Source organism: Leptodactylus fuscus, chromosome 1 (genome assembly GCF_031893055.1).
Source record: "Leptodactylus fuscus isolate aLepFus1 chromosome 1, aLepFus1.hap2, whole genome shotgun sequence".
Lineage (NCBI taxonomy): Eukaryota > Metazoa > Chordata > Amphibia > Anura > Leptodactylidae > Leptodactylus > Leptodactylus fuscus.
In genome coordinates, this window is record NC_134265.1 from 6,380,686 (window position 1) to 6,401,990 (window position 21,305).

At 46.4% G+C, this 21,305-nt stretch overlaps 1 protein-coding gene across 1 annotated transcript in view; it reads left to right on the forward strand.

Moving 5' to 3' along the window:
• Positions 1–17,157, forward strand: part of LOC142193976 (uncharacterized) — a 35,485-nt gene extending 18,328 nt beyond the window's left edge. The window contains exons 2-3 of the mRNA XM_075263035.1: positions 15,513–15,633; positions 16,481–17,157. Of these exons, the coding sequence (XP_075119136.1) occupies positions 15,513–15,633; positions 16,481–17,157 (798 nt within the window). The remainder of the gene's footprint in view (positions 1–15,512; positions 15,634–16,480) is intronic.
• The last annotated feature ends 4,148 nt before the right edge of the window (positions 17,158–21,305 follow it).

The window sequence follows — 21,305 nt, forward strand, 5'->3', positions numbered from 1 at the left end:
TGTATGTAGTGGAGCCGTCTGTGTGTGATGTGTATGTAGCGGAGCCGTCTGCTTGTGACGTGTATGTAGTGGAGCCGTCTGTGTGTGCCGTGTATGTAGCGGAAACGTCTGTGTGTGATGTGTATGTGGTGGAGCCGCCTGACTGTGACGTGTATGTAGTGGAGTAGTCTGTGTGTGACAAGTATGTAGAGGAGCTGTATGTGTGTGACGTGTATGTATTGGAGTCGTCTATGTGTGACGTGTTTGTATTTGAGCTGTATGTGTGTGACGTGTTTGTATTGGAGTCGTCTATGTGTGACGTGTTTGTATTGGAGTCGTCTATGTGTGACGTGTTTGTATTGGAGCTGTATGTGTGTGATTTGTATGTAGTGGAGCGGTCTGTGTGTGACGTGTATGTAGCGGAGCCGTCTGCTTGTGACTTGTATGTAGCAGAGCCGTCTGTGTGTGACGTGTATGTTGCGGAGTCGTCTATGTGTGACTTGTATGTATTGGAGCTGTCTGTGTGTGACGTGTATGTATTGGAGCCGTCTGTGTGTGACGTGTATGTATTGGAGCCGTCTGTGTGTGACGTGTATGTATTGGAGCCGTCTGTGTGTGATGTGTATGTATTGGAGCCGTCTGTGTGTGACGTGTATATACTGGAGCAGTCTGTGTGTGACGTTTATGTAGCGGAGCTGTCTGTGTGTGACGTGTACATAGCGGAGCCGTCTGCGTGTGACGTGTATGTAGCGGAGCCGCCTGAGTGTGACGTGTACGTAGTGGAGTAGTCTGAGTGTGACAAGTATGTAGAGGAGCTGTCTGTGTGTGACGTGTATGTAGCGGAGCCCTCTGTGTGTGACGTGTATGTAGCGGAGCCGTCTGTGTGTGACGTGTATGTATTGGAGTCGTCTATGTGTGACGTGTTTGTATTGGAGTCGTCTATGTGTGACGTGTTTGTATTGGAGCTGTATGTGTGTGATTTGTATGTAGTGGAGCCATCTGTGTGTGATGTGTATGTAGCGGAGCTGTCTGCTTGTGACGTGTATGTAGCGCAGCCGTCTGCATGTGACATGCATGTAACAGAGCCGTCTGTGTGTGACGTGTATGTTGGGGAGTCGTCTATGTGTGACGTGTATGTATTGGAGCTGTATGTGTGTGACGTCTATGTAGTGGAGTAGTCTGTGTGTGACGTGTTTGTATTGGAGCTGTATGTGTGTGATTTGTATGTAGTAGAGCCGTCTGTGTTTGATGTGTATGTAGCGGAGCCGTCTGCTTGTGACGTGTATGTAGTGGAGTAGTCTGTGTGTGACAATTATATAGTGGAGCTGTATGTGTGTGACGTGTATGTATTGGAGTCGTCTATGTGTGATGTGTTTGTATTGGAGCTGTATGTGTGTGACGTGTATGTAGTGGAGTCGTCTATGTCTGACTTGTATGTATTGGAGCCGTCTGTGTGTGACGTGTATGTATTGGAGCCGTCTGTGTGTGACGTGTATGTAGCGGAGCTGTCTGTGTGTGTCGTGTATGTAGCGCAGCCGTCTACGTGTGACGTGTATGTAGCGGAGACACCTGAGTGTGACGTGTATGTAGTGGAGTAGTCTGTGTGTGACAAGTATGTAGAGGAGATGTATGTGTGTGACGTGTATGTATTGGAGCCGTCTATGTGTGATGTGTTTGTATTGGAGCTGTATGTGTGTGAGGTGTATGTAGTGGAGTAGTCTGTGTGTGACAAGTATGTAGAGGAGATGTATGTGTGTGACGTGTATGTATTGGAGTCGTCTATGTGTGACGTGTTTGTATTGGAGTCGTCTATGTGTGACTTGTTTGTATTGGAGTCGTCTATGTGTGACTTGTTTGTATTGGAGTCGTCTATGTGTGACGTGTTTGTATTGGAGCTGTATGTGTGTGATTTGTATGTAGTGGAGCCGTCTGTGTGTGATGTGTATGTAGCGGAGCCATCTGCGTGTGACGTGTATGTAGTGGAGCCGTCTGTGTGTGGTGTGTATGAAGTGGAGCCGTCACGCGCACACGGCTCCGCTACATACACATCACACACAGACGTCTCCAATACATACACATGACACACAGACGTCTCCAATACATACACGTCACACACAGACGGCTCCAATACATACACGTCACACACAGATGGCTCTGATACATACACGTCACACACAGACGGCTCCAATACATACAAATCACACACATACAGCTCCAATACAAATAAGTCACACATAGACGACTCCAATACAAACAAGTCACACATAGACGACTCCAGTACAAACACGTCCCACATAGACGACTCCAATACATACACGTCACACACATACAGCTCCACTACATACTTGTCACACACAGACTACTCCACTACATACACCTCACACACATACAGCTCCAATACAAACACGTCACACATAGACGGCTCCAATACATACACGTCACACACATACATCTCCTCTACATACTTGTAACACACAGACTACTCCACTACATACAAGTCATACTCAGGCGTCTCCGCTACATACACGTCACACGCAGACGGCTCCACTACATACACGTCACACACAGACAGCTCCGCTACATACACGTCACACACAGACGGCTCTAATACATACAAGTCACACACAGACAGCTCCTCCACATAAACGTCACACACAGACGGCTCCAATACATACACGTCACACACAGACGGCTCCGCTACATACACTTCACACACAGACAGCTCCAATACATACACGTCACACATAGACGACTCCACTACATACACGTCACACACATACAGCTCCAATACAAACACATCACACATAGACGACTCCAATACATACACGTCACACACATACAGCTCCTCTACATACACATCACACACAGACGGCTCCAATACATACACGTCACACACATACAGCTCCAATACAAACACGTCACACATAGGCGACTCCAATACATACACGTCACACACAGACAGCTCCTCTACATACTTTTCACACACAGACTGCTCCAGTACATACACGTCACACAGACGGCTCCAATACATACACGTCACACACAGACTGCTCCAGTACATACACGTCACACACAGACGGCTCCACTACATACTCGGCACACAAAGAACAGCTCCACTACATACACGTCACACACAGACGGTTCCGCTACATACACGTCACACACAGACGGTTCCGCTACATACAAATCACACACATACAGCTCCAATACAAATACGTCACACATAGACGACTCCAATACATACACGTCACACACATACAGCTCCACTACATACTTGTCACATACAGACTACTCCACTACATACACGTCACACACATACAGCTCCAATACAAACACGTCACACATAGACGACTCCAATACATACACGTCACACACATACAGCTCCTCTACATACTTGTCACACACAGACTACTCCACTACATACAAGTCACACTCAGGCGGCTCCGCTACATACACGTCACACGCAGACGGCTCCGCCACATACACGTCACACACATACAGCTCCACTACATACTTGTCACACACAGACTACTTCACTACATACACGTCACACATACAGCTCCAATATAAACACGTCACACATAGACGACTCCAATACAAACACGTCAGACATAGATGACTCCAATACATACACGTCACACACATACAGCTCCTCTACATACTTGTCACACACAAACTACTTCACTACATACACGTCACACATACAGCTCCAATATAAACACGTCACACATAGACGACTCCAATACAAACACGTCAGACATAGATGACTCCAATACATACACGTCACACACATACAGCTCCAATACAAACACGTCACACATAGACGACTCGAATACAAACACGTCACACATAGACGGCTCCGCTACATACACGGCACACACAGATGGCTCCACTACATACAAATCACACACATACAGCTCAAATACAAATACGTCACACATAGACGACTCCATTACATACACATCACACACATACAGCTCCAATACAAACACGTCACACACAGACTACTCCATTACATACACGTCACAGTCAGGCGGCTCCGCTACATACACGTCACACACAGACGGCTCCAATACATACACATCACACACAGACGGCTCCGCTACATACACATCACACACAGACAGCTCCAATACATACACGTCACACATAGACGACTCCACTACATACACGTCACACACATACAGCTCCAATACAAACACATCACACATAGACGACTCCAATACATACTCGTCACACACAGACGGCTCCAATACATACAAGTCACACACAGACATCTCTGCTACATACACGTCACACACAGAAGGCTCCAATACATACACGTCACACACAGACGGCTCCGCTACATACACAATACACACAGACAGCTCCAATACATACACGTCACACATAGACGACTCCACTACATACACGTCACACACATACAGCTCCAATACAAACACATCACACATAGACAACTCCAATACATACACGTCACACACAGACGGCTCCAATACATACAAGTCACACACAGACCTCTCCGCTACATACACGTCACACACAGACGGCTCCAATACATACACATCACACACAGACAGCTCCAATACATACACGTCACACATAGACGACGCCACTACATACACGTCACACACATACAGCTCCAATACAAACACATCACACATAGACGACTCCAATACATACACGTCACACACATACAGCTCCACTACATACTTGTCACACACAGACGGCTCCACTACATACACGTCACAAGGAGACGGCTCCGCTACATATACATCACACACAGACGGCTCCACTACATACAAATCACACACATACAGCTCCAATACAATCACACATAGACGACTCCAATACATACACGTCACACACATACAGCTCCACTACATACTTGTCACACACAGACTACTCCACTACATACACGTCACACACATACTGCTCCAATACAAACACGTCACACATAGACGACTCCAATACATACACGTCACACACATACAGCTGCTTTACATACTTGTCACACACAGACTACTCCACTACATACACGTCACACTCAGGCGGCTCCGCTACATACAGTACACGTCACACGCAGACGGCTCCCCTACATACACGTCACACACAGACAGCTCCACTACATACAAGTCAAACACAGACGGCTCCAATACATACACGTCACACATAGACGACTCCCCAACATACACGTCACACACAGACGGCTCTGCTACATACGTGTCACATGCAGACGGCTGCGCTACATACACGTCACAAGCAGACAGCTCCGCTACATACACATCACACACAGATGGCTCCACTACATACAAATCACACACATACAGCTCCAATACAAACACGTCACACACAGACGGCTCCGCTACATACAGGTCACACACAGAGGGCTCCGCTACATACACGTCACACACATACAGCTCCAATACAAACACGTCACCCATAGACGACTCCAATCCATACACGTCACACACAGACAGCTCCTCTACATACTTGTCACACACAGACTACTCCACTACATACACGTCACATTCAGGCGGCTCCGCTACATAAACTTCACACACAGACTGCTCCAGTACATACACGTCACACACAGACGTCTCCAATACATACACGTCACACACAGACAGCTCCAATACATACACGTCACACATAGACGACTCCACTACATACACGTCACACACATACAGCTCCAATACAAACACGTCACCCATAGACGACTCCAATACATACACATCACACACATACAGCTCCTCTACATACTTGTCACACACAGACTACTCCACTGCATAAACGTCACACTCAGGCGGCTCCGCTATATACACGTCACACGCAGACGGCTCCAATACATACACGTCACACACAGACTGCTCCAGTACATACACGTCACACACAGACAGCTCCAATTCATACACATCACACACAGACGTCTCCAATACATACACGTCACACACAGACGGCTCCAATACATACAAGTCACACACAGACGGCTCTGCTACATACACGTCACACACAGACAGCTCCAATACATACAAGTCACACATAGACGACTCCGCAACATACACGTCACACACAGAGGGCTCTGCTACATACACGTCACAAGCAGACGGCTCCGCTACATACACATCACACACAGACGGCTCCACTACATACAAATCACACACATACAGCTCCAATACAAACACGTCACACATAGACGACTCCAATACAAACACGTCACACATAGACGACTCCAATACAAACACGTCACACATAGACGACTCCAATACATACACGTCACACACATACAGCTCCAATAGGTACACATCACACGCAGATGGCTGCTCTTCATACACGTCACACACAGACGGCTCCGCTACATACACGTCACACACATACAGCTCCAATACAAACACGTCACCCATAGACGACTCCAATACATACACGTCACACACATACAGCTCCTCTACATACTTGTCACACACAGACTACTCCACTAAATACACGTCACACTCAGGCGGCTCCGCTACATTCACGTCACACACAGACAGCTCCACTACATACACGTCACACAGAGACGGTTCCAATACATACACGTCACACACATACAGCTCCAATACAAACACGTCAAACATACACGACTCCGCTACATACATGTCAAACACACAGACGGCTCCAATACATACATGTCACACACAGACAACTCCGCTACATACACGTCACACACACAGACGGCTCCAATACATACATGTCACACACAGATGGCTCCAATACATACACGTCACACACAGACTGCTCCACTACATACACGTCACACTCAGGCGGCTCCGCTACATACACGTCACACGCAAATGGCTGCGCTACATACACATCACACACAGACAGCTCCGCTACATACACGTCACACACAGACAGCTCCGCTACATACACGTCACACACAGACAGCTCCAATACATACACGTCAAACATAGACGACTCCGCTACATACACGTCACACTCAGACGGTACCCTAAAATACACGGCACACACAGACGGCTCCACTACATAAAAATCACACACATACGGCTCCAATACAAATACGTCACACATAGACGACTCCAATACATACACATCACACACATACAGCTCCACTACATACTTGTCACACACAGACTACTCCACTACATACACGTCACAGACATACAGCTCCAATACAAACACATCACACACAGACGGCTCCGCTACATACACATCACACACAGATGGCTCCACTACATACAAATCACACACATACAGCTCAAATATAAACACGTCAAACATAGACGACTCCACTACATACACGTAACACATATACAGCTCCAATACAAACACGTCACACATAGACTACTCCACTACATACACGTCACATTCAGACGGCTCCGCTACACACACGTCACACGCAGACGGCTCCGCTACATACAAGTCACACACAGACGGCTCCAATACATACACATCACACACAGACGGCTCAAATACATACATGTCACACACAGACAGCTCCAATACATACACGTCACACACAGGCGGCTCCGCTACATACACATCACACACAGACGGCTCCAATACGTACACCTCACATGCAGACGGCCCCGCTACATACACATCACATGCAGACGGCTCCGCTACATACACGTCACACACAGACAGCTCCGCTACATACACGTCACACACAGACAGCTCCGTTACATACACGTCACACGCAGACGGCTCCGCTACATATACGTCACAGACAGACAGCTCCAATACATACACGTCACACACAAACGGCTACAATACATAAACATCACACACAAACGGCTCCAATGCATACACGTCACACACAGATGGCTCTGCTACATACACGTCACACAAAGAACAGCTCCACTACATACATGTCACACATAGACGGCTCAGCTATATACACGGCACACAAAGAACAGTTCCGCTACATACACGTCACACACAGACGGCTCCACTACATACACATCACACACAGGTGGCTCCACTATACACACATCACACACAGATGGCTCCGCTACATACACATCACACACATACGGCTCCAATACATACACGTCACACATAGACCGCTCAGCTATATACACGGCACACAAAGAACAGTTCCGCTACATACACGTCACACACAGACGGCTTCGCTACATATGCTTCACACACAGGCGGCTCCGCTACATACACATCGCATACAGATGACTCCGCAACATACACGTCGCACAGATGCGGCTTCGCTACATAAACATCACACGCAGACAGCTCCAATACATACACGTTACACATAGACGACTCCGCTATATACACGTCACACGCAGACGGCTCCGCTATCTACATGTCACACACAGACGGCTCCGCTATATATACGGCACACAAAGAACAGTTCCGCTACATACACGTCACACACAGACGGCTGCGCTACAAACACGGCACACACAGACGGCTCCGCTACATACACGTCACACACAGACGGCTCCAATACATACACGTCACACATATACAGCTCCACTACATACACGTCACACGCAGACGGCTCCACTACATATACGTCACACACAAACTGCTATAATGCATACACGTCACTCACAGACGGCTCTGCTACATACACGTCACACACAGACGGCTCCGCTACATAAACGGCACACAAAGAACAGCTCCACTACATACATGTCACACATAGACGGCTCAGCTATATACACGGCACACAAAGAACAGTTCCGCTACATACACGTCACACACAGACAGCTTCGCTACATATGCTTCACACACAGGCGGCTCCACTACATACACATCACACACAGATGGCTCCGCTACATACACATCACACATAGACGGCTCCACTACATACAAATCACACACATACAGCTCCAATACATACACGTCACACATAGACGGCTCAGCTATATACACGGCACACAAAGAACAGTTCCGCTACATACACGTCACACACAGACAGCTTCGCTACATATGCTTCACACACAGGCGGCTCCACTACATACACATCACATACAGATGGCTCCGCTACATACACATCACACGCAGACGGCTCCGCTACATACACAGCACACAAAGAACAGCTTCGCTACATAAACGTCACACACAGATGGCTCCGCTACATATACGTCACACACAGACGGCTCCAATACATACACTTCCCACACAGACGGCTCCAATACATAGACGTCACACACAGACGGCTCCAATACATACACGTCACACACAGACGGCTCTACTACATACACGTCACACGCAGACGGCTCCGATACATACACATCACAAACAGACAGCTCCACTACATACACGTCACACACAGACGACTCCGCAACATACACGTCACACACAGACGACTCCGCAACATACACGTCACACACAGACGTCTCCGCTACATAAACATCACACGCAGACAGCTCCAATACATACACGTCACACATAGACGACTTTACTATATACACGTCAAACGCAGACGGCTCCGCTATCTACATGTCACACACAGACGGCTCCGCTATATATACGGCACACAAAGAACAGTTCCGCTACATACACGTCACACACAGACGGCTGCGCTACAAACACGGCACACACAGACGGCTCCGCTACATTCACGTCACACACAGACAGCTCCGCTACATACACGTCACACACAGACGGCTCCAATACATACACGTCACACATATACAGCTCCACTACATACACGTCACACACAGACGGCTCTGCTACATACATGTCACACGCAGACGGCTGCGCTACATACACATCACACACAGGCGGCTCCGCTACATAAGCATCACACGCAGACAGCTCCAATACATACACGTCACACATAGACGACTCTGCTACATACACGTCATAAACAGACGGCTCCGCTACATACACGGCACACACAGACGGCTCCACTATATACAAATCACACACATACAGCTCCAATACAAAAACGTCACACATAGACGACTCCAATGCATACACGTCACACACATACAGCTTCACTACATACTTATCACACACAGACTACTCCACTACATACACGTCACACACATACAGCTCCTCTACATAATTATCACACACAGACTACTCCGCTACATACACGTCACACTCAGACTGCTTCAATACATACACATCACACACAGACGGCTCCAATACATACACGTCACGCACAGACAGCTCCAATACATACATGTCACACACAGACGGCTCCAATACATACACGTCACGCATAGACAGCTCCAATACATACACGTCACACATAGACGACTCCGCAACATAGACGTCACACACAGACGGCTCTGCTACATACAAATCACACACATACGGCTCCAATACATACACGTCACACATAGACGGCTCAGCTATATACACGGCACACAAAGAACAGTTCCGCTACATACACGTCACACACAGACAGCTTCGCTACATATGCTTCACACACAGGCGGCTCCACTACATACACATCACATACAGATGGCTCCGCTACATACACATCACACGCAGACGGCTCCACTACATACACAGCACACAAAGAACAGCTCCGCTACATACACGTGACACGCAGACGGCTCCGCTACATACACGTCACACACAGACAGCTCCGCTACATTAACGTCACACACAGACGGCTCCGCTACATACACGTCACACACAGACGGCTCCGCTACATATATGTCACACACAGACGGCTCCAATACATACATTTCCCACACAGACGGCTCCAATACATACACGTCACACACAGACGGCTCCAATACATACACGTCACGCACAGACAGCTCCAATACATACACGTGACACACAGACGGCTCTACTACATACACGTCACACGCAGACGGCTCCGATACATACACATCACAGACAGCTCCACTACATACACATCACACACAGACGACTCCGCAACATACACGTCACACACAGGCGTCTCCGCTACATAAACATCACACGCAGACAGCTCCAATACATACACGTCACACATAGACGACTTTACTATATACACGTCACACGCAGACGGCTCCGCTATCTACATGTCACACACAGACGGCTCCGCTATATACACGGCACACAAAGAACAGTTCCGCTACATAAACGTCACACACAGACGGCTGCGCTACAAACACGGCACACACAGACGGCTCCGCTACATTCACGTCACACACAGACAGCTCCGCTACATACACGTCACACAGACGGCTCCAATACATACACGTCACACATATACAGCTCCACTACATACACATCACACACAGACGGCTCTGCTACATACATGTCACAAACAGACGGCTCCGATACATACACGGCACACACAGACGGCTCCATTACATACAAATCACACACATACAGCTCCAATACAAACACGTCACACACATACAGCTTCACTACATACTTGTCACACACAGACTACTCCACTACATACACGTCACACACATACAGCTCCAATACATACACGTCACACACATACAGCTCCTCTACATAATTGTCACACACAGACTACTCCGCTACATACACGTCACACTCAGCGGCTCCGCTACATACACGTCACACACATACAGCTCCTCTACATAATTGTCACACACAGACTACTCCGCTACATACACGTCACACTCAGCGGCTCCGCTACATACACGTCACACACATACAGCTCCAATACATACACGTCACACATAAGCATCTCCACTACATACATGTCATACGCAGACGGCTCCGCTACATACACGTCACACGCAGACGGCTCCGCTACATACACGTCACACGCAGACGGTTCTGCTACATACACGTCACATACAGACGGCTCCGCTACATACATGTCACACACAGATGGCTCCAATACATACACTTCCCACACAGATGGCTCCAATACATACACATCACACACAGACGGCTCCAATACATACACATCACGCACAGATGGCTCCAATACATACACGTCACGCACAGACAGCTCCAATACATACACGTCACACATAGACGACTCCGCAACATACACGTCACACACAGAAGGCTCTGCTACATACATGTCACACGCAGACGGCTGCACTACATACACATCACACACAGACGGCTCCAATACATACACGTCACGCACAGACAGCTCCAATACATACACGTCACACACAGACGGCTCCACTACATACAAATCACACACATACAGCTCCAATACAAACACGTCACACATAGACGACTATAATACATACACGTCACACACATACAGCTTCACTACATACTTGTCACACACAGACTACTCCACTACATACACGTCACACACATACAGCTCCATTACATACATGTCACACACATACAGCTTCTCTACATAATTGTCACACACAGACTACTCCGCTACATACACGTCACACTCAGCGGCTCCGCTACATACACGTCACACACAGACAGCTTCGCTACATACACGTCACACACAGACGGCTCCAATACATACACGTCACACACAGACGGCTCCACTACATACACATCACACTCAGGTGGCTCCGCTACATACACGTCACATGCAGATGGCTACGCTACATACACGTCACACACAGACAGCTTCTCTACATTCACGTCACACACAGAAGGCTCCGCTACATACACGTCACACACAGACAGCTCCGCTACAGATACGTCACAGACAGACAGCTCCAATACATACACGTCACACACAGACGGCTCCAATACATACACATCACACACAGACGGCTCCAATGCATACACGTCACACACAGACGGCTCCGCTACATACACGTCACACACAGACAGCTCCAATACATACACGTCACACATAGACGACTCTGCTACATACACGTCACACACAGACGGCTCCGCTATATACACGGCTCACAAAGAACAGTTCCACTACATACACGTCACACATAGACGACTCTACTACATACACGTCACACACAGACGGCTCTGCTATATACACGGCACACAAAGAACAGTTCCGCTACATACACGTCACATACAGACGGCTCCGCTACATACACATCACACACAGCCGGCTCCACTACATACACATCACACACAGACGGCTCCACTACATACAAATCACACACAGGCAACTCCGCTACATACACGTCACACACAGACAGCTCCGCTACATACACGTCACACGCAGACGGCTCAGCTACATATATGTCACACACAGACAGCTCCAATACATACACGTCACACATAGACGACTCCGCTACATACACGTCACACACAGAGTGCTCTGCAGAGACCTCTAATATCTGGTCATGTGATTCTGTGACTCCTCCCACTCAGGTGACATCATCACAGGTCCTTTAGCTCACTACGATTCTTCTGCACAGATAAAGCAATAACAGCAGGACCTGATCATGTGACTCCTCCTACATTTATGACATCATCACAAGTTCTGTGAGCAGACGGCTGCTGTACCTGAGGAGGTAAATGCTCACTCTCAGCCCTTCTCATACATTCAGTCTTCCTCCTTGTGGCCCCCACACACTATAATGTCCTGCTTGTGGCCCCCACACACTATAATGTCTTCCTCGAGGGCCCCACACACTATAATGTCCTCCTCAAGGCCCCCACACACTTTAATGTCCTCCTCTTGACCCCCACACACTATAATGTCCTCCTTGTGGCCCCCACACACTATAATGTCCTTGTGGCCCCCACACACTATAATGGTCAAGGTGTGTGAAGATTTTTACAAGCCCCTGTATCGGTGTTAGATCTCTGGATAGAACATTCTCCGGGACACTCATTCCTCTCATGTCCCTACAGCGGGGCCCATTCTCTACGTCCTCTATACCATCATGTAAGATTCTGCTCATTTCAGTAAGTCACAAACCTACAGATTCCCGTTGGCCACTTTCTCCTCTGCATTAGTAACTTGTTGTTGCACGTTGCGTACTAGGCTGTAATACTTCCTCTTCTGTCAGGGTCAGGGAGGACTGTACAGTTAGTTCCAGTGTGCTGGTAATATCAGGGGCCGAGTGTCTTCACCTCTATGGCCAGGAGATTGTAGTCCAGACAGAAATGTGGGAGATCTATCTGTGACAGTTGTGGCTGTTCCAAGAGATCGATGGACGAATCATCACTTGTTGGGACTGAAGCTGCAGGGAAAGTCAGTGTCATCTTTACAAGTGTCAGCTCCGTATCTTTGGACTCTTCCTCACTTTCTTGAGGGTTTCTTCCCCTCCTTAGTGGGTAGCACGGCTCATTCTACTAGAGCTGCTGGAGCCTCCTGGGCTGTTCGGCATCAGGTTTTTGTTCTTCTAGATCCAATTTGTGTTGCAACACCCCAGACAGCACTGAACACCCCTCAGCCAGTCCACTTGAGGCTGGTCAAATACTCCCAATGAGATTCTGTTCAGCCTATCACACACCTTATATACCCACCAAGCCAGCCCACAACAAGTCACTTCCTTCCTGAGCTACACGCTGCCGACGTCAGAAGTAGGAGGTGGTGATAATAATGGGACTCAACTCTTCTATTTATTCCATGGGATTCCGTGTAGTGATTACATTGTCTCATCTTCTCTCCATTCAGGTTCCTACAATATAGAATCCTCTCAGTATCTTCTATAGAAGAGAATACTCCTGATTGATCCATCAAGGATGGAAAGAGACAGGAAGAAGATGGCGGAAAGTCTATTAAATCTCACCCTAGAGATCATCTACCAGCTTACTGGACAGGTGAGAGATTCTGATGATGTCATCATTACATCATTCTTATCTATAGTAATAACAGATGATATGACTGGAGAGGTGATGGACTCTGGACATGTATGTAGTGAGATTTATTAATGTGTCTCCCCATAACCAGGATTACACAGTAGTGAAGGAGGCCTCTAGTGGGTGCTGTCAGGCTTCTGTATATGTAGGATATGGAGGAACCCTAAGCCCAATATTGGGGCCTCCACCTCACCCCCTGATACAAGAGATCAATGGACAGAAGATCTTAGAACTCGCCAACAAGATACTGGAGCTGCTGACTGGAGAGGTGACACTGCTGGGAATGCTGGGACATTATACAGTAACTGGAGGGGTCGGGGTGATGACTGTATCATTGTGTTGTCAGGTTCCTATAAGGTGTCAGGATGTCGCTGTTTATTTCTCCATGGAGGAGTGGGAGTATTTAGAAGGACACAAGGATCTGTACAAGGAGGTGATGATGGAGGACCAGCAGCCCCTCACATCAGCAGGTAATAGACATGACTATATACAAATGGACTTCCATTATTTGTATGTACAGAATGAATTCAGTCCCTGTCTGTGTTTCCTACAGGTAGATCCAGTAAGAGGACAACATCGGAGAGATGTCCCAGTCCTCTTCTTCCACAGGATGATCAGGTAGATGGAGATATTCCCTATGATGTGTAGACGGGCTGTGAAGTCCTTGTGGTCAGTCTTGTTGTATCCAGCAGTATTATATGGTTATATACATGGGCAGTGTCATTGAGCCGCCATCTAATATGTTTATCCGGCTTCTCACAGACTTGCAGCTACTGTCAAGGCATCTTTCATCTTCATGCGGATTAATGATCTGGAACATTCTCTGTGACTTCCCCATTTGTCCGGTGACTTTTACATTATTTGTTTCGCAGATTTTCCGTCAGGATAAAGATGTGAGTGACAATAATGCTATATCTATGAGAATAAAGGAAGAGCCCTATGTGAGTGGTGATGAGGAGTGTGAGGAGGACATTCCTACAGGGAACCACCCAGGTGAGGAGTCACCACTATATAATGGACAGAAGGGTCACTGATTCTATTCAGACATTGTTTAGACTATTTGTTGTTCCCCGATTCAGGTAAAATACTAATAATACATGAATATAAATGTGATACCGCTATAGGGGGTAATAAATGTAGTATAGAATAGAACGTACAGCAGGAATATGGACTTGACATCGATGTGAACGAGGCAAATTTCTTCCTCACCGGCTGTCAGTCTTCGTGAAGGGAAAGAATTTACCAGAATTATATAGCAGATTATTTCAGGTAGCGGAAAAATAATCCTCCTGCTCGATCTTCAGGCAGATTCCACCTCAGAGCTCTATGGAAATAAATGGCAGGTGGAAAATCCCGCCTGGCCAGTAAGGAATCTGATGGAGATTCGGGGAGTCCCTGCTTCCTTGTGACTCCACAGACCCATACTACATACTGTATGGGACAGCAGATCCGCGGTGAGTTCAGGCTGGGAAATCCAGCAGATGTGGTTTGGATTCTATTGTGTGTATGGGGTGTAATACAATAAGATTTATGGCATCCTACAGTATTATTCCACATAAGTGGCCATATTTAAGCAGCCATGGATTGTGTTCACCTCTACAGTGACCTAGAGCAGTGGTGGCGTCTCCTGCCCCACTTCATTACTATTCACTATCACTGACCTCCGCTCAGCACAGTGAATACTAATGAAGTAGGCCGCGCTGCCGTCGTTTGCTGCCTGTGCCACTGACTTCACTTCTTCACACGGTCTGAAGCGTCTCAGGCAGCGGCAGCTCAGTGGGGAATATACTTATAAGGTTATGTTATTCAATAATAATACCATCAGTTTTCTTCTTGTCAGATGACTGTACCAGGAGCTCAGAGGGACATCTGATATCTACAGATTATAAAGCAGAGGATCATGGTATCACACAAGATCCATATGAAGAGCATGTCAATACCCCAGATATACCCTCAGCCCTTCAGAAGAAAGATCTTTCTTCTAATTCATCGGCGTCTGTTAAAAAAAATAGAAGATGTAGTAAGGGTGCTATACTTCAGAAAACTCACACAGGAGAGAAGCCATATTCATGCCCAGAATGTGGTAAATGTTTTACTCGGAAATCATATCTTGGTATACATCAGAGAACTCACACAGGGGAAAAGTCTTATTCTTGCTCAGAATGTGGGAAATATTTTTCTCAGAAATCAAACCTTGTTAGGCATCAAAGAACTCACACAGGTGAGAAGCCTTATACTTGCTCAGAATGTGGAAAATGTTTTATTTTTAAATCAGTTCTTGTTAGTCATCAAAGAATTCACACAGGAGAGAAGCCTTACACTTGCTCAGAATGTGGGAAATGTTTTGCTCGGAAATCAGACCTTGTTAATCATCAAAGAACTCACACAAGAGAGAAGTTTTATTCTTGCTCAGAATGTGGGAAATGTTTTACTCGGAAATCAGGCCTTGTTAGGCATCAAAGAACTCACACAGGGGAGAAGCAAATTGTAAGTGGATTTTCAGCCAGAAGTCATTGACCTGTCTCCGTTGTAAGAAGGAACTTATATTCACAGGTTTGGGGGTTTTTTTTAAGTTAAATAATTTTTTTTCTTTAACTCCTTCATGCATTCTTATGTACATGCGCGCGGGCGAATGTGGGTAGTTGCTGCATCTCCACGTAAGTGATGGTGGTTGAGCGGGCTCAGACGCAAAGCCCGTACAATCATCATGGGAAAAATATGCAAAAAACAAAACAAGACACTTAAGGTAATTTTCAGACAACAGAACAAACTACTATGTCAAAAGAAAGAAATCAGCAAACACCAAAATTGCTAAAATATTAAATATTAGTAGAATACCCGCGGCTCCACTTGCAGGAAATATGTTAAATTATTGGTAAAGTAAAATTTTCAGTGTCACACTGAAATTGACATTTTTGAGCTACAGTAAAAAAAAATTTTCCACTTAAAATTTTTATTATTTTGTCATTTTACTACCGTAATTTATCGTAACATTGATGAGAACAGCAACTTATTTTTTAATTTCAACATTTTTATTGATTTTACGTATTCAATACATATTATGTAGTATAAACTATTACAACTATTTTTTTTTTCAATAAATTCTTTATTTATAAACACACTATATAAACAGAAAGAAAAAAACAAACCACTAGCCAGAACCCCAGCGCAACCCATAATATCCCTGTATGACCGGGACCCCTGGAAGAGGATCCAGGGGGTCCAAGCCCTCAAGAAAGCTTTGTGTTGGTCATGAAGCAACACCGTAAGGTCCTCCATGGATTGGATGTTCTCTACCTTGCGGAGCCAATGGCGAAGAGACGGGGGGTTAGAGGACTTCCACATAGCCGGGATACAGGCCTAACCGTGTTAATCAGATGCCGAATTGCAGACTTACGATAGGCCCGACGGGGAATACCAGAAAGGTGAAGCAGAAAGCAAGCTGGTGTATTAGGAAGAGTAGTTTGAAAAATTTTGGACGTCAAACGGTGGACACCATCCCAGAATGCTCTCAGAGCCGAGCAAGACCAGAAGACATGGAGGAGGGTCCCCTCCTCCGAACCACAGCGCCAGCAGAGAGGAGAGGCAGAAGGAATGAACTTGTGCAAAAGGGAGGGGACATGGTACCATCTAGTCAGGATCTTATAACCCGCCTACTGGTACTTACAGGCAACAGAGCTTTTATGAGCAAGTTCCAAGATCCTAGAGCAGTCCACATCTGAAAAGGATAGATCGAGATCAGTCTCCCATCTAGCTAAAAAGGAGGGTCTGTGGTCTGGAGAAGGGGAAACCAACGCCGTGTATAACTCCGACAGAGAGTGACGCAGGAGGCCAGAACTGGTGCAGGCCTTCTCAAAACCCGTAAGATGCCTGTCAAAGTCGCTCAGATCAGGGAAGGAGGAGAGAAAGTAGGAAAGCTGTAACCCCCTCCAGGGACCAAGGGGAGGAAGGTCCATGTCAAACTGCAGGTCCCACAACTATTTTTTTAACAATTTTTTTTTGTCAAAAATTAAAATGTACGCCCCTTACACAAACATATAAAACATTTACACCCAAATAACAACATAGTACAGCCCTTCCCCCTCTCTCCAGTGTCATCTATAAGTAGTTCACGGACAAAAGAGCAAAATTGGTTACAGTGACACAACTACCTATTGCGGTGCTTTTTGGTAAACAATGTTTCTGGTTTTACCTTCAGGTACATATCTGTATATGAAAAGATTTTTGGGGTTACCTACTCTAGAGCGAGCAACATACAACTGTCCATGTGAAAAACACGGGCTCTCCAAATTAATGCCGGCTACTTTGATTGACCTTGTGCTTTGTTTATAGTCATAGCAAATGCAAGTCGGATTGGGAACTGCAGAAACTTAAAATTGAAGGGCCTGTCGCTTGGTAGCAAAGGAATAAGTGGAATTAAAACATTTGCTCTCTTAGAGTTTCCCATAAGAATAGTGGCTTCAATAACATTGGGCATGTGTTAGGATAGGGTCCCTCAGGTTTCCTGTCCAGCGCATAGCGCCACCTGCGGGCCAATCTAACCGTCGGCGTTGTGCAGTAAGGAGTGTGGTCCAGCTGTCTACCTACTGAGCAGACCTTTTGGAGACGCTCAGAGGCTAAGTCCTATTCCTCTCCTACTGAGCATGCTCGGACCTGTTGGAGTCGCTTGGAGGTTATGTCCCATTCTGCTCATGCTGAGTATGTGCGGTGAAGTTATGCCACCGCCCTGCGGGTGTGGACGTGCCTTTATATAGTGTGAGCCAACGCCCGCCAGGCTCTCACACTAAAATACTCTGAGACAGGAGTCAGGACTAGGTTCCAGTGAAAGGCAGGAGCAGTCTAGGGATCTAGTTAAAATTCCTTGGCTCTGCCAGTTGGAATCAGTAAAGCCTATTTGAACCGTCTACTTACTCTGTAGCTCCAAGCTGTTTAGGGAGTCTTTTTTGTTACTGACCAGGAGTGGAGTTTAACCCCTGGCAGTCTTTATTGTGTAGCAGGGTGAAACGTCCACTAGGGCCTGTTTCCTCTGCTGTAATCAGCAGATGTCTGTGCAAGGCTTCAATTGGCTTCACTCAGCAGCTATACACAGGCACGCTCTCCCAGTGAAGTTTAACTGTTGCACTCTGTTCACATTTGAACCTACATCACTGCCAACATCACTGCCAGTGCAGTTTAACTGGTAGTTCACATTCAGGCAGACGGATGCCCTCCTAGGGCTTGTGGACCTCACTGCAGTGTCTTGCAGTCTAGCGGTTCTGTCGTGATTAAAATATTATTATTTTCATATATATAGACAGAACCGTAACAGCATGAGACTCTTAATGCACAATCTTGTGCTGTTACACATTTTTGGTGGGTCAAGGTTCCAAAGCAAAATTATTTTGGCTCCTATTTTTAAAGTCAGCTTATGTGGTGGCATTCCAGGAGGCTCCAAAGAATTCAGGAACTGCAATGGATACGTTACGGCTTGTTCACTCTCCATGACTGAATCAATGGACATGTATGTGGTTGCTAGACCAGGCAGCCTTCTCTGAATTAGTACATTTATGGAGCTGACACTATAATTTTTAGGCGCTAGGATTGCACGTTCACAAAGCCACTGATGGTTGTTAAAATTGTTATAAATATCAGTGAAAACTTTGTCAATAAGTTCCATTACCGAAGATGTCATTTCACAAAAATCTTCCGGAAGGGAAATGAGACCAGTAGTGGAATCAGTAGGGAACCTGTCATTTCCAAGACATAGTAGCTGGTGTGTAAATTTGTCCACAGTTGTATTCCCCATCAAATGAACCCGCATATAAGTAGTAAGAGTTTGCTTCTGAACTTGCATCCACAGATAAGAAGATTTTAGACAGGCATTCAGCTCATCCGCTGGTGTTGCTCCCTTAAGAACAGATAGAACAAATTGTCAAGAGACAGGATCACCATAAAATTTGAAATTTTATTAGAATAAATAATATAAAAGCAAATGTAATATAGACTAGTATAATGACATAATAAAATGGAGGACCAATGCGACCAAATATAAACCAGTATGTGTGAAGGCACAATTATCTTAAGAAAGGGTACATGGTAAAAACAACGTGTTGGATTTCAAAAGTGAAAAACAAGAGGAGAGACACTCTCCAAGTAAAACAAGTGAAAATCACCAAGTGCTAATTAGTAACAAAAGCATTCCCTACCAAAGTAAAGCCATATATTCAACAGGTAAATCACAGTGAAGCCAAACAGTGTGAAGAAAACCAAGCACATAATTAGAACATAATAGATGATAGTAATGATATTCCTACCACAGTACTGGTGCGCCCGACACGCGTTTCACCACCTAATGCAGTAGGTCTCAATCTTTCTAATGCCGTGACCCCGCAATACAGTTCCTCATGTTGCGGTGACCCCAAACCAAAAAATAATTTTGGTGGCTACTTCATAACTGTAAGGGCTAGTTCACACAGGGGGCGGTATAGTGGATTTATAGCGGATTTAGGCACTGAGAGTGACGCGGGGAGCCGCATCACTCTCGGGTCAAAACACGCTTGCCACGACTGTCACGGCTTCCCCCCGGAGTCGGCTCAAATTTATGGGCCGACTCCGGAGCTCGCTGCCGCCAGGCGGACGCCACGGCTCTCCGAGCCACGGAATCTGCCTGAAGGGCAGCACGCTTT